Raw genomic sequence first — 16,948 nt, forward strand, 5'->3', positions numbered from 1 at the left:
CACTTGAGATTCCCCAACGTGAGATTTCATAGTTTTGTTCTGACAATGGAATTATTCACCAAACCAGCTGCTCTTATACACCTCAGCAAAATGGTGTCGCAAAGTGCAAAAATCGCCATTTGTTAGATATTGCTAGGTCTTTAATGTTCCATATGAATGTTCCCAAAATTTATTGGGCTGATGTTGTGTTGACTGCTTATTTTTTGATTAACCAGATGTCATCTTCTGTTCTTTTATAATCAAACAACTTTTTCCGTTGGTTTTTTGTCCCAACAGTCCCTTGTTTAGTCTACCACCTTGTATTTTTGGTTGTTAATATTTTATCCATAATCTTCATCCTGACAACGATAAGTTGTCTCCTCGAGCTACCAAGTGTATCTTTCTGAGGTACTCCCATACCCAAAAGGGCTGCTGATGTTTTGGTCTTATTACTCGTCAACAATTTGTTAGCGTTGATGTTACGTTTTTTTAAAGCACACCCTATTTTGGTGGATTGGTTCCTGATTTAAGTCCTCTTTCTCCTAATCCACCACCTAATATCCTTTATGTCCATTAAAAACCAATAAAGACCTAATCGGTTTATTCTGTAAACTTTGGTGGCTAGAGATTTGAGTTAAATAACTAAATCTGTCCAGACATAGAAAATACTGCCTGTGGCCATTTGTGTCCCAATGGAGACGTCTGCTAACAAGTACAAGACATTTGCCCCTTGTTGGGGACGTATGTATATTGGAAAATAAACTAAGCACTTTGTCAGAGTATATCTGTGTGAGTAGGGAAACGTGCGCGCTTGGACAAACGTCTGCATATTTTATACCGACGCCCAACCAGTGTTAAGGCTATTTTGGGTCTCTAAGTTAAGAGTACGTCCGCAACCTAATGTAGACATCCGCACTCTGAAGGAGACGTCTGCATACTCAGCGGACGTAGAACCAATAACTTTGATACTTAGACATGATCCAAGTCCCTCATTCTAACAGATGTTTACACACCATCGTAGACATCCGTACACCTGTACGGACGCCCACATGACAGAAATCTAATGGAAATATTTCTGACCGTTGGAGGTCTTACAGCTATATTTTTACCGTTGAAGGCCAGTAGAAGTCCATGTCACTCGAACAGTCATCCACGTCGTGTTTTTGCTCAATTCTGAGTTATTTCCTTCAAAACACATTTGGCCTATACAAAGGGGACTTTTGGACATTCAAACTATCACTATTACAATATTGTTCAAGAGCTTTAATTGAGTATTCTTTATAATCTTTGGACTTTAGAGACTATGAGTGATTTTAACTTTTATTTTGATATCTACCTTCTTAGAAGTTGTAATTTTTGTTCCCTCACTTCATTGAGGTGGTGTATTCTTTGTGTGGATGTTTGAGCCACACAAGAAGTGACATTGTCAGTGGTTTTGGAGTGATCTTTGAAAGCACCTTTGGTTTGTATAGAGCCGTAGAAAAACTACAAGTTGCAAGGGTTTGATTCAACTTAGGAAAGCAATTGCGAGTAGTGGAAATCCAAGTGCTTGTGTAGCCTTCGTAGCGGACATAGAAATGTTGCCCGAACCACTCTAAAATCTTGGTGTGATGCAGATCTGAAGACCTACATCCGTAGGAAGAAGAAGAAGTCAAAGTAGTTGTTGTTTAGTTTTTTAGTTTGCTGTTTTAGTTCCCATACTTAGTTTATTTTTTAAGTCTTTTGTTTTAAATTGAACCGGGTCCAAGTTGGTCCAACTTTGGTTAAATTTAAGTGATTTGATATATTTACTTTTTACTTATGTAAGTAGGGTCCACTCCTCTCCACACAAAAGAGAGGAGGTGTTTTGTTTTATCAGCTCAGCTAGGTGAACTTTAGTCCCCTAGTGTGATTAGGAGTACATGACCTTAAGGCCTTTAAATATAGAAGATTGTGGGGGCTCCTTTTTACCTCACGAAATTTAGAAAGTAAAAACAAAGCTGCAGTTCTGCAACTTGTCTTCCTCACGAAGAAGGATCTTGTGTTTGATCAAGGTTTGACAGAATCAGTGTTTGATCCGATTGACACCTTGCGGTGGGAAGCCTAGGTGGTTCGTGTTGATTGTTCTCTGCATCTTCTACTACTGTTCTAATGTCCTAGAAATCTGATATCAAAGGTTTACCATCAACAAGTAAGTCTGAAACTGAAAACCTGCAACTATTCTTCTTCCCTTCTAGAAGATCACATGTTACGTAATTCTCGCAAGAATTCTTCCCAGCCATATCTATCCATTAGAACCTGCTGAAACTTTGATCGAATCATCTCCAAACCCTAAGAGAGGCTCGATCCCAGTTTCAACCCCATCCACCCAGCCGATTTCATGTTATTACCCTTTTACCCCTCAATCCTATTTCTACTACGAGACTTCCATAACTCCAGATTTAGCCATTACTTTCAGCATATATTCCACGCTACCCTACTCACACTCGTCCTAAATATTAAGCTCATTCAACCACCTAATTCCCGTTATTATAAAGCCTACCAATCTGAACCTATCCTTTGGTAAAAGATTCTGTTTTGGTTTCTAGTTTGAGTAATTCAAATCTAAGACTACATTATGGTGTCTCTCTTGCTTATCTTTCTTTAGTCTTTACTTTCCTTACTTCTTCATCAGTGTGGGTGTGAGTTCAAAAAAAAAATAGCTTCCGCATCTATTCTTGAGAAATGTTTTTTAACTCAATTTTTAGAGACTCAATTTTAGAATCCCAATTCCCCCCCCCCCCCACCCAACTTGGGAGCGAGCTCTCCGATCCTAACATGTTTAGTTGGCGGCAGCAATCTTCTTCAGCTTTCGAGCTTTCATGTAACTCTATGTGGTACTGACATAAAATTGGAGGAACAGCTTCATAGGGGAACCTTAGAATTTCACTTTGATTGTACATGTATACTTGTAACACTTGTACACTTGTATTTTTAACACTTTGACATTTTATAATATTAAATGATTTTTCTTCATTTATAATGCATATTTTATTTTGTGTTAAATAATTTTATGCATTCCAGTACTAAATTATGTGTGGCATAGGCTATATTGGAAAAAAAATATACAGCAAGGTATGCCGTACACTACCAACCTAGGATACGAAATCAAACTAGTATTTTAGAAGTGTTTTTTAACCATCTAAATGTTCCATTATGTTTAGAGATGCTTAATTACGGTTTTCCTGAAGTTTCAAGCCAAAATATGGGCATTTGACAACCGAAATGCCCTATCAAATCCATCGGCCAAAACATGCAAGGTTTCAGTCGAAACCCGAGATATTTCAGTTTTGACAATCTCGAACCTTGCTTACACATAAAGAGAAAAATAAACCATATCTTAAGATGCAAGATATGCATATCAACAAGTCTATTAGATTTAAGCTAAACCAGCCAAGTACAAATGTTTTAGAGCCATTTAAGAATTACCTGAATATCCCAATCAGTGATGATGCAAGACATTCATGAAAGTAACGGGCATGAAAATCTGGCTCGCAAAAGAATGCCTATGAGAGTTCTTAAGCTTCATTAAAGTATGAAAATAAAGGAGACATGGAAGGACAAGATGAAGTCACACAATTGTGCAGAAACCCTGGAAGATTATCTTCCTCTTCTCCTTTTTCTTCTTCTTCGGAAAGGGCAAGAGCGAAGTAAATCAACTAAATATCCTAAAAGTCCTTGTGGGTCAAATACAAACTATACAGCCAGCTCACTTGAATAATTTTCAAATGAGTCTAGTTGGAACGAGCCTAAGTTCAACAACCTGATTAGGCTCCTCAGGGAAACTTCTTGTGTGTGTGGAGACTTCAAGAAACTCCCATTTTGCTGTTTTAGGCGACCAGAAAAATAGGATAAACAAATGATATATGCTACACCAAAAAGTCAACATTTTCAATACCACTAGTCATCAAATTCTAACCAGATTCAGCTACTGCATACCAACATTATCCACTACATAAAGGTTTTTTAAATTTTAACCCCGTCTCGTGCTCAGCTAACCTCATCAAATACAAGCCATGGTAACAATCAAATAATCTATTGTTTAAGAGAAATAAAATAGAAACAGATTTCCAACCCTCTTGAAGGTACCTGATATCAATCGCCATACCATCAGGATTTGTTCTGGCTGGGGGAAGAGTGTAACTAGGCGCAAAGACCTATAAACAAAGAAAATCAGACTTTATTTTTCAAAATACATACCTAATGGCATAAAAATACATATAAATAACAGAGGGAAAAACAGAAGTCTTCCATGAGCTGATGTTATGTACAACCTGATTGCATATTTCACAGGTAATATCACCTTTCTTGTTGCACCATCTCTGAATGCACTTCCTATGAGCAAACTGCAAGTCAGAAATGGATGGAAAAGATTTTAGTCAGCAGGTAGGTGATTAGCAACTATCCTATGCAGAATTCCAGTCCATGTGGTGACAGCATTAGTCCATAGATCAGAGGACGGAGGAAATGTCACCAAAACAATGAAAAGTAGATCATTGAAGACCAATAACTGTGTGTGTGAGTGAGGGAGAGAGAGAGAGGGGACTGGAGGGGAGGGACAGGAAACCAAAAACATATAAAATTATGTATAACAGTTTCGCAGAAACTGCAGTAACATAAGATAAACTTCAGAGCTAACAGCATTACATAAGCCTTTAACAGACAAAATGAGAATGCAGCTAACATGGTTCATACATTATATGTTCCCACAACCAATATGCAGAAACAACCAACCACATTGAGGCCACTGATCAAAATTGAACAAATTAAAAACCATTTGGGCCCAATTCATAAATCCTGAAAGCAAAAACAGCACAACTTAAGGCATTAGAAAAAGTGGCAGGAACCAAATATTTCTAAGGCCAGGTGAAAGAAAAGGACATTTTTCCTTTTTTGTATCTGATATCTCAAATGCAGAAAACCCACACCCAAACACCCCCCACCCCCACCCCCCAAACAAAAAAAAAATCAATAACTACGAAATACATTAAAAGAATGGCGAAGTACAAGCCAAAATCCAAAATCGAAGTAGGAGAAGAACTACTACCCAGAAAATAGGCACTTCTGAAGGATCACCTCCAAAACCCAAAACCTCAAACAGTAAAAATAAAAACCCAATATTGCCCCTACATAACTCACAAAAATATCAGAAAAACATCATTAAAGAGGTATGAGAGAGCGAGAGGTCCATATCATAATCCAGAAAAGAGTCAACACAGATTCCACACACACACACACACACACGAGAGAGAGAGAACCCACGGCCATTAGCCTTCCAAAAGCAAAAAAATCCAGTTAACAAAGCAACCATAACTATATCAGCCTTCAAGATGGGGAATGGAAAATTATTGAACAAAAATAGGTGCATAACATAAGAAAATGTATATAGAAACACATTAAAAGTATGCGTTTAGAGAAGAACAAAAGAAATCAAGAAAATCCAAAGACCTTAAGAGTGCCATTACAACCACATGGGGCTTCCATCTCATGCTCTTCGTCTTCCTCCTGACAAATCCTACACTCAATCATCTCTTCTTTCTTAGAACCCCCTTCCCCACTGTAATTATTTACAGAAACTCCATTATTTACATAAAAAGTATCCACTCCTTCACCTCCCCTTGCTCTATCAGACCCACCATTGACCGATTCAAAGCAAGCAGAAGCTATGACCCTATCAACACAGACCATGAAATCATCCACCATCTCTCTCTCTCTCTTCTTCGCCTTGAAAGCAGCAAAACGGACAGAGAAGTGTTAAAAAGGAACAAGTCCCTGCACGGATACGGGCGGAATTTACAAAATAATCTTCTTACCACACGAGTTGAATAAAATACCCATATTAATGTTTATTGAAATTACATCTAGAAAATATCTGTAAGTCGTAATGGCTGAAATTACCGAATTCTACGGCGATTAACACCCTTGTAGATGTGAGAGCCACGTAAGTTTGCACAAATGCCCATATCTACAAAACAAAATTACCAAAGGAAAGCAGTACTTTAAGGTAAAAAGAGTTGGATACAAGGGTGTTATGGTCATTTCGGTCAATGCTGAATGTGTTGGCCAGTTTCCACGTATTTATCCACAAAAACAAAAAGGGTTTTTAACAAATGCCCCCCTGAAAATGCCCATTAGTCCAAACGCTCTCCTATAAGTTTTCTAATTGCAAACCCCCCCTATTTTCAAAATAGTGTAGCACTTTGGTCAAATCCGTTAAATTAGGACGTTAGACGTTAGTTTTAGGGAATCTAATGACCAAAATACCCTTCTGATAAAAATCCTCCAAAATTAAAAAAATAAAATGACCAAATTGCCCTCATCTTCCCCAAATGGTTTAGGGTTTAAAACTAAAAATCAAACCCTAAACCATTTGGGGAAGATGAACCCTAAAGTCAAACCTCCAAAATTGAAGTTGCAATGAAGAAAGTTCCCATGAATCAAGACACGGAACCCATTTTAGCAAGATACTCAAGAAACCCAATAGAGTGATTTGATTCTAAAGCTGAGGAGGGTAGTATTGATGGCTTAAATTGAAATTGGGGTTTAACTCTCTTAGGAGTGATTTGAACTATCAATTGGAACAACACAAGTAACAATCACATAACATTATTTCAGCACGGAATCCATTCAAGTTTTTCAGACCTGTAGAACAGTTTTAAGAATCAGTGTATAGAATGAATTATAGAAACAGGACTAACCGATCCTAATCTACCACAAAAAAAACTAAGCTCGAAATGCTCATTTCTGAACAAAATAGCCAATGTATTCATTGCTTTATATCAACAAAGTCCGTAGAGAAAAAGAATTGAAGTCTACCTTTCTTCGCTGGTCAAGTTGCATCTCATCAAGCAAAGCTAAAAATCCTCAGAATTTTCCAAAGCCGGAAATCATTAGAAACATATCGCAAGCTTCAGAAACTACAGTAGACAAAGAACCAGGAAGAACTTGAGTATAAACCAGCAATTAGCAACTATATTCAGATCATAGTTTATTAAGAACCAAGGAGGATAGAGACCAATGGATTCCCAACTGAATTCAGCTTAAGCAAAAATTTGGATCTTGAGAGCAATTGGAAGATAATAAAAAAACAAGAGGCGAAAAGAAAAACCAAGTCCACAGAAAATGAGATTACAAATCTACGCTGCAACTAGCTCAAAGCACTGGTACTGAGATCTAAAGAGGCAAAAACCCTAATATCATCAGCGATAGAAAAAGAAAAGAACACCTCTTAAGATCAAAATTAGGAGCAAACTACACGATTCAGTGCTAAACTTCTCCACAAACCATCTTGCTTTCCAGATGGATTCAAACCCTAACCAATTTGGAGAAAATTTTCAATTTCAACCCTAAACGATTTGGGGAAGATGAGGGCAATTTGGTCATTTTTTCTTTAATTTTGGTAGGTTTTTATCAGAAGTGCATTTTGATCATTAGATTCCTAAAAACTAACGTCTAACGTCCCAAATTAACGGACTGGACCAAAGTGCTACACTGTTTTACAAGTAAGGGGAGTTTACAATTAGAAAAGTTGTAAGGGGGCATTTGGACAAATGGGTATTTTCAGGGGCCATTTGTTAAAAACCCAAAAAAAAGAGACCAAAAAGAATTGGGAAATTCACACATACCTCCTCTGAGGTAACATGTAATTACAAAAACATTTATCATTTTTGGATAATTACTCATGCCTCCTACTTTTTTAAAAAGTTAACAAATGCAATCATGTCGTTAAATTGGGACTAAAAACATGTAGAATTAAGTAATTGTTGATCAATTTACTGTTGCTGATAGGATAGAATGAGCATTCGACTGTTTAAGGTTTGAAAAAAAAAAAACATCTCTGCGCAAGAACACACCTGATACCTGCAACATAGGTTTAAGATCTCGCGATATATCGATATCTCGGACTAGTCGAGATATCGGAAATATCTGAAATATAATGAAATATCACCGAAATATGATATTTTTTCTGCCATATTTTGGCCCTCCATCTTGGTGGGCTTTTGACCATATTAAGGTCTGATACTTCATGTACACCCTTATTTAAGCTAAATAAACACATTTAAACCTTCATATTGCAAAAAAGTGAATTCAAAGTGGTGTTTTGGGTTTGCACCCTTGATTGACAGTATACGGTCGGACCCTGAGGTATAAATAGTTAAATACACATTGTATAAGTACTCAAAGACATAATAACAAATTGAAACAAAGTAATGAATAAAAAATAAAGTCAAATGCAGCATTTAGTGTAAACTTTAAACTCAAAAATTCTTAAGTGCATAAAGTAATTAGTTCAATATGCAATAGTCAATACACAAAGTAAGAAGTTCACAACTCATAAGTCACAACTCACAACTCACAACTCACAAGACTCACAACTGTCATGAAACAAATCCTAATAATAATTGTTATGCCTTCCTGGATCGACCCCACTCATGCTCCACTGGAGTCGACGTCCATTGCTCTCTGTCTGAAGGACATACGTGGACTACGGTATAGTTTTGGAGAAGAAACGAGTGTAGTCATCTACCATTGCCATGAAAATGGAGTCATCAACATACTAAAGGTAACCTATCCTAGGATATTGGTGACCAATCTGTGATTGTAAAGAAGAACCATGACTACCCACTGATCCAGTATGATGTGATGTTGGTGCTAGTAGCATGTATAGCTGGTGAGTTGGGTAACTAGGGTATGAAAAGATGTCTCCATAAAAGATGATCCAGTATGTCCCTTGGGCTGGTACTGGGACTGGGAATCATGGTTCCTAATGAACTGCCCATATCCATATCCATATCCACCTTGAGGTTGTGATGCACTATAATCCGATGACGATGGAGTGGTATGTGCATCAAAAGATAGAGCACGCTAATGCCCACTTGATCCTCCCTCCCTATCACCCATACTAAATCTGCCAACAGAGCTATATAACTTATCAATATCCATATAATCAGTAGCCTGTGTCTGCCGACCCCTACGCTTCCTGGTGTATGATAAGGGGGTACATGAGGGTGCGGGTGTGACCTCACTTGCACCATTATCCGTATCTTGTGTGGCATGATCAAATTATGTCTCTCCGATGAATCGGATTAGCTTTACAGGCGTCGTCTGCTCGTCTACCACATAATGCTCTCACATTCCATCAAATGGTTCACCACCACCACCATCATCATCATCACTGCCAGCATCAATACCATCACCATCACTTCCATCAATTCCAGTCTGAGTCTGATTCCTACCAGTACCACTTGAGGACTTGGACCAGTCATCATCCTCATTTGCATTGCCACCTGTGGGCTGGAATGGTATGGGTGATGCTTCTCGTGCGTGTATCTGATCCTCGTCAGTCATATAGTCATCCACATCAGCACCCATCTCAGAAGCTATCACGGGGTTTGGCCTACCTTCCTCCTGAACCAACACCGGTTTACCTTTATCCCTCACCCAATCCACAATAGGGTCCTCATCATCTGAGTCAACTTGAAAGATATCAGTGAGGTCAATAGTGCCCCTTTGTCCCTCATGTCCCATGCGTATATGTTACAGTTTTACCCTCAAGTTGTAGTGCACATACACCATGTCAGATAGACTTTTGGAAACCAATCTGTTGCGCCGCTTGGAGTAGATGAGCAAAAAGTCTAGTTCCTCTCACAGCCAGATGCGGAACATGTTTGGGTAAGGACCTTGATTACTATTCTCCTTAAATTCTCAGTCGATTTCCTATACAACACCCACCATTCAGCTGCATTACAAGTTTACAACAAAAAAAGACATGTTAAAATTTTCACAACTTTCAACTTTCAATACATATGTAATTTAAAAGAATAAGATATTGAATTGAGTACCAGCATCACCACATGCTCTGCCTTGTACTACAGCATCGGTTCCAAAACTCCTCTATGCATCCCTAAAAATCTTTATCTATATCCATGGGGAAAATTAGTAATGACTCATTAACTAATTATATTCCAAATGGATTATAAGACTTACCTTATTGTTGCAAATAGGTTGTAGTCTACCATCTGACTCCAACTTTTTTTCTACTTGTTTCATAACATCAATAAGTTGAGTATTCAACCTAAGCCTATTATTATATTGATACATGGGGTTCAAGTTGTATGTTGAAAATTACTATATAGAAATGAGATATTGTAATTAGTAATATTACTAAGAATCTAAGATATGAATTAGTTACGTAAGCAAAATTACTCACCAGCCTAATGCAATGGATGCATAAGTTGATTCTCCCAGCGAACATTGATAATGTCCAAGAAGTGCTTGCTACTATGAGAAGCCACATTGTAGGCACTATCCTTCATCAAGTCAATAGCAGCATATAGGACTGGCATGGTGCCCTTGAGAGCGAAGTCCGCTATATATAGAACTTTAACTACTGACTCCAAAACTTTCACCACCTTGCCTAGTTTTGTTCAGAATTCCTCAAGAGGACATGGTTGCCTGTGCTTCCCTCCCACTTGCGGTATTGGAACCTTTCCATCCAAACCACTCCTGAGAAGCAAACTTAGATCTCAGCCCGACCTTTTTTGTCTTAAAGCTTTTTAGGGCAATGTAGTTTGTGGCAAATCTAGTGATGCCAGGCCTCACCAAGTCACCCCCACATTTTTTTCTCAATAGATTTAGTGTAAAGGAGTGGTTGTATATAAAGTTGGTGATTTGTCTTGCACATTCCACGACAGTCTTCACCAACTTTAACTTTTCCATATCCTTTAGCATTAGATCAATGCAATGGGTCGCACAAGGAGTCCAGAAGAGCCGGTACTTACTGTTGTTCATCATCTTCTCATCGATCTTCTTAAAGTTGCTTCCATTATCTATTATCCGTTACAATCTGGACAACGTTCTCTATTCCTACATCTTTTTCAACCACTTCCTTCAACAATCTATAAATATCTTTTGCATCATTTATCTCTTTGGATGCATCCACATATTTGAGAAAAATTGTCCTCCCATCACAATAGACCATAAAATTGATGATGAACTTTCTTGTAGGCCCAGTACAACCATCTGTCATTATAGTCACCCCATCTGTCTCCCACATACTCCTCATCTCCCCAATATACTCATCAATCTTAGAGTTCTATTTGAGGTAAATAAACATTCATTATCTCATATGGGGTGGGCCCCTTGAACCCTGGGCCAGCCTCTGAAATTGTACCAATCATGATATCATAATGGGGGCCTTGTGCGATGTTTGCTAGGATGGTATGGTATAGCATCCACTTAGCTATTAACTCTTTTATTAACTCTTTTACTAACCCCTTCATATTCTTCCATTATCCTTTAATTTTTGGTTGACTGCTTCTTTTCTTCCTATGTAGTTTAGGATCTAATGTTGATGGTGGTACTGGTACCGATAGAGGTGTTCGAGTTGCCTTCATACTTTGTGATCTTTTAAAAAAATTCAACAACCCACCAACTCTAGAACCTCCAGATGTGTCACCTCCTCCACTACCCCCTACTCTCAGTCTCCGCTGATCCTCTTGAAATTTAACTTTACTCTCAAAACAAATCGTCGAAAGTCCCTAGCCTCCTGTGGTGTTTGTATATCATCAGGCACATAGATGGGGTCATCACTGTCATCATCATTAGAGTCGTCATCATCATGGTATTGTCCTCCTCCTCCCATTAGACTCCTCACTGCCTCCTCAAGTTGTTCACTTACCCTTTACATGTCAGCCTTCCTCTTCATCTTTCCCCTCACTACTGTCACCAACTTCTCTAGCTACTTGAACAAGGAACATATGACAACCCACATCATCTTTAGATCCTCCAGTCAGATGTTAAGTCTACTGGACCCACCTCCCAAAAATTGCATGTGAAAATAGTTACATTTGGATTTTCTCTTATCCTCATCAATTGGAATGTCATGTAACCATGCAATGTCACCCCTAGGCTACCTGGCTGGCGTCTGATCTCTCTGTTGACTACTTTCCCCTACCTTTTGCTTTTCTTTCGCATGTTGTCTTTCACGATCCGCCATAATAATACTTGTTTACTACAATGTAAGTAAAACAAATGATTAAAAACTTAATGTAGAAGCACTTCAATTGAGACTTTGAGAATACTAAAACAATTGTGTAGCTATTTAATATTCTCCCCCTAATCCTTATATTTTTCTCATAATTAAAAATAATTTTTTATAAATAATTTTCATATGAATATTAACCTAACACAACAAAATCGAAAATGATTAAACATAATATATATCTAATGCACTTAAAAAACATGTAGAAATTACTTTCATATTTTTTCAAACCAAAACCTAATATTTTTTCTTATTTATTTATTTTTTTAAAATTTTAAATATTTTTCTTAATTTTTTAAAATAAAAATAATTATTTTTGGGCAGAAAAATATTGTCAGCACCGTGAAGCCGTAGATCGGCCATTGGTGTCTAACATATATTTAATTGATCCCCATCCAATTTTTATTACCACTAATTTTTCCTTATTTTTGTTGTAGAAAAATTAATTTTTTAATTAGAAAATTAAAAAAATAAAACACATATGAAAAAAAAATTTTGACACCGTGAGGTTGTAGATTGGTCTCCGGTGTCTAACATATAATAGTAATATCATCACCATCCAACATGTATTGAACATATTATTTTCAAAAAAAATAGTTTTAGAGAAAAAAGAATTACCTTAAATAGTGAAAAATCCTTAGAGAATGTGATTGGATGAGGCTCCGACGTGTTTTCGACGACAATCCATCGAAAATGAAGAAGAACAATGCTTGGAAGAGGCTTGGAAGAGTGGAAGAAACCCAAAAACTGAAGCAAGTAGAGCTTTATGCAGGTCTCGATCGATATATCGACTCAGACTTGCGAGTTTCTATTTTGAAACCCCAAGTCACGTGAGCTTTTAAGTCATTGTAACATATTTCGACGATATTTCGGTATGTCACGAAATATCGCCAAAATATCACGAAATATCGTTGAAATATTTACCTTTTTCATTTCGAGTAACCATTTCATTTCGGTAGGCTCGAGATTTTAGAAATATGCCGATGTATCGGTGATATTTCCCAAAATCTTGAACCATGCCTGCAACTCATCTTCCCACCAAGAATTCAATCTAAAACAAGTCAAAGTACCTATCAAGGCTTGAGAGTTACGATTCAAGGTTATATGTAAGTGGTCTTCGTCATGATCGTGATGGTCATGGTGGGAGCCAAGCCCGTACAAAAATAGAGGTCCCTTTCCTCATTTGAGTAGAAAGGGGGTAAGGCCGCGGATCGGTATGGCCTTCCGCGACGTCGGAGATCAAAAATAGACTACCTATCTAATGTGACTGCAGTAGATAGGTAGTAACGATTTTTTATCCACAACATCGCAAAGGTCCCTTTCCTCGTTTGAACATAATATCTTTTCTCAGGAAGTACGCTCCCAAACCCTGTTTCACTAGTTTTAGTGTCCAAAGCTCTTTTTCGCTCGTCTCGGGGTCCTCCCCATCTCCAGTCTTGAAACCTGCGATCCTGTTACCATGTCCGTGGTTTGAATCATCTAGATCCACCTACCCGACCCATTCCTACTATCCTAAACCCATATTTTCCTTCAAAAAATCCCATGAGTCCCAAGTAACGTCGTTATTCTGTCTGAAGATCGAGCATTTGGCTTTCAAATCTCTTGTAACATTGTTACTTTGCCCAAAGTCTAAGTATCAAAAGTCTCATTTGTAGCCGTTAGTCTGCCTAAGTCCGAGTAGCAAAAAGTCTATTTACAGTCGTTACTCTGTTCGATCAGAAGAACACAAGGCAATCATCCTCTCCACCTGAGTTAGGGAGATCATTTGCATTTCGTTTTTTAGTACTTCTGTGTAGGTATATACTCATTTTCCCATTTCTTCAAAGTGCAATGTAGACCGTTAGGGCAATTGTTATGTTTTTTTTTCTAGTGTAAATAGTGATTTTCCTTTGTTAAAGTATCCTATATGATTTCCTTTCATATACTTGATGCATCATATAACCTTACATGTTGATATATGACACATCATTATGGGATAATTTTAAAATTGAGCATCCAGTGGAAAGACCGGTATAACCGAATGAGGTGGGGTATTAATACCTTCCCATCCTCGTAACTTGACTACATACCCAGACTCTCTAACCAGACCATATGAAATCATGTAACCCTTTTCATTCTCGAGAGATTGGGTTACCATTCATTAGGTCCTAGACTCGAACCCTAGGTGGCGACTCATATTTCTTTAATATATATGAAGCATGATCTCTGCTAGTTAAAACACGTTTAAAACCCGAATAAAAGGGCTCAACTGTTAGAAATGGGTCTGGAAGCCCGTTATCACCGCTCTAAACACAATCCGGAGGGAGAGCCGAAGGGAAAGCTGAAATGACAAAAGCCGAGACAAGACCTTGTGTCTGAAGTTACCACCGGAACCCCATTGCTGAAAGGTAAGTACCCTTTTTCTCCATTTTATTTGTTTAAGTGTTGTAGTTTAGATGGTTAATTGATTTAGTAGTATCGTTTGTGTGGTTGGGTTTCCGATTTTTGACATAACTGATGAATTTCAACGCAAACAGTTTAGCTGAAAATCATAACCGATCAGAAAGGGCTAAACCTTTATTTTCACCATAGTGAATTGAAAGAATCTAATGGTGTGGAAGTTTATTTTCAAAACAAGTTTTTCATTATGGATGTCTACAAAGAAGTGAAGGTCAAGGGAAACAAAAGTGTTCACCCTTATGTCGTGGATGGTGGGTTATCCTATTATCGCCGATGGGCAGATTACTATACAGCTTAAAAAGTATCAGGTGGAAGGGAAAGGTACGTAGGCTTTGATTATATTTCTATTTTTTTCTTTGCCATATTATTTTTTATATATTTTTGGGAAAGTTTTTGTAGCCAAGTCAAGGAATATTGTTAAAAACCTCAAAAGCAAGATGAGAAAAGTCAAGGCCAAGATGTGCAAGATGAGGAAGATGGGAAACCTCAAGACCAAGATGTGCAAGATGAGAAAGTTGAGAAACCTCAAGAGGAAGATTAAAATGCAACCTCTGCAATAGGACGGTATGTTAGAAAGATAGGCATTTTACAATAGAACACACATCACACGGAAAAGGAGTCAGGGGTCACGTAGGGCTAGGCGTGGTCTCGCAAGTGGCACAGGACGATAGCAGAAAGCCCGATCAAAAGGGTTGTGGGTTTGGCGACTATAGCTACGGCCAAACACGGGGAGGCACGATAATGCGCAATGATGCATAATGCGTCCAAGAGCCTTGGCTCTGATACCAATGTTAAATGGAACTAGCTTGAGTTTAGGATTATTTTGATGTAGATTTTCATGCAGCGGAAAGGATCCAGTTTCCTTACACGTCAACCCACATGAACTCTGATGGCACAAGCTTCACAACAATCCACGAACTTGTTAAGTTTCTCCCAATGGAGATTTTACTTTCTAAATCCAAGGGAACAAGATCGAATTCTTAAAAGATACACACACACACAAAGCGTGATCGAAGGGAGGAGAGCAAGACGAGAATGAGAGAGTTAGGATGAGAGAATAAAGTCTAGGGGGAAGAGAGGTTGTTGTTACTTATTGGGCTTCCTTCTCTTCCCCACAACCGACATAACCGATGAGTTTCAACGCAAGCAGTTTAGCTGGAAAATCATAATCGATCAGAAAGGGCTAAACCTTTATTTTCACTATAGTGAACTGAAAGAATCTTTTAGGGTTTAGGGTTTAAGCACAAGGTTGCTTAAAGCATTACACCCTGAGTATCTAGTTTAGAATAACCAGACTGCTGCCTCCAGCTAGTATTTATAGAAAAACTAGGGTTTAGGTCAGATGGGCTAATTATTAGATTACCCCTCATAGCCTGAGTATTAATACAAGTAGGATTTTATTAGAACATTTGAAGGGACATTACATAAATACCCTTACAATCTCCTTCTATGTTCTATATATATCCACCACACATGTATAGAAAACCATTATTCAATCAGTAATTGAATCAATATAAATTGAATAATTGAATATCAATAATCCAATAAATCAAGTAAACTTCAAGAAATAAAACTAGGGTTTTAGGTCAAAATTAAACCCAACAATAAATCCGAAGTTCCACATGCAAGTGGCTAAACCAAAAGAAATATTAAAAAAGAAAAGTCATTGCAATCCATGTGACTTTACTCATCAAGTAAGTCATCCTCATCGAGATCTACGTTCAACCGTTCTCCTCCATCTTCACTATTCTCTGTAATTTGTCAAATATGAATTGCATAAAATAATATGAATTCAATCATTTGCACAATAGTATCTAGTTCAACAATAAGAACTTAGTACATTCCATATATGACTGAAGGTAAATCAAAAAATAATAAGCATCATCATCAAGTTTTTTTACAAGAATTCGGTCCTATATGGTCTCTATTACAAGGATCATACCATGTTTCTATTTGGAATACTGTGTTCGTCATATCAGTCATAGATTTATGTTGTATCATCAAATCTGGAATGGTATACCATACTATGAAGGACATGTCATCAAATTTGGAATGACATAAAGACTAGCACAATATCATTGAAACATATTAGACATTTTTTATATTCCTTTGTGGAATAACAGAGTAAGAAAACTTCACATGAAGAATTTGCTACACCATCAAATTTGGAATGGTTTCATAAACCCCCATACTTAGTAACCTAACTAAGTTATCTGAAACATGTAAACTGTTCTGAATGCTTTTCAAGGCTAGATGAGATTCGAATAATTCAAAATAATACGGGGTTAGGTTAAGACCTGACTAAATGGTCTTTGACCCCATCTCCCCCGTAGTTTTGAATGTTCGATCTTTGTTCAATCCCTTTATAAGAGCATCTACTGTATTATACTTTGATCTCACATCAATCAAAGTGATAATCTCTTGTTCTGTTCGATAATTCAGTATAATCTATTTTAGCCTGATGTGTCT

General features: G+C 37.6%; 1 protein-coding gene across 2 annotated transcripts in view; it reads right to left on the reverse strand.

Moving 5' to 3' along the window:
- The window catches only part of LOC122654076, a 28,342-nt gene extending 22,614 nt beyond the window's left edge, over positions 1–5,728 (reverse strand). For both annotated transcript variants that reach the window (XM_043848047.1, XM_043848046.1), the window contains exons 1-3: positions 5,446–5,728; positions 4,272–4,343; positions 4,087–4,154 (exon numbers count right to left, since the gene is read on the reverse strand). In XM_043848047.1, coding sequence (XP_043703982.1) covers positions 4,087–4,154; positions 4,272–4,343; positions 5,446–5,700 — 395 coding nt within the window. In that variant the 5' untranslated portion in view covers positions 5,701–5,728. The remainder of the gene's footprint in view (positions 1–4,086; positions 4,155–4,271; positions 4,344–5,445) is intronic.
- Between the last annotated feature and the right edge of the window lie 11,220 nt (positions 5,729–16,948).

This window comes from Telopea speciosissima, chromosome 3 (genome assembly GCF_018873765.1).
Source record: "Telopea speciosissima isolate NSW1024214 ecotype Mountain lineage chromosome 3, Tspe_v1, whole genome shotgun sequence".
Taxonomy (NCBI): Eukaryota; Viridiplantae; Streptophyta; class Magnoliopsida; order Proteales; family Proteaceae; genus Telopea; species Telopea speciosissima.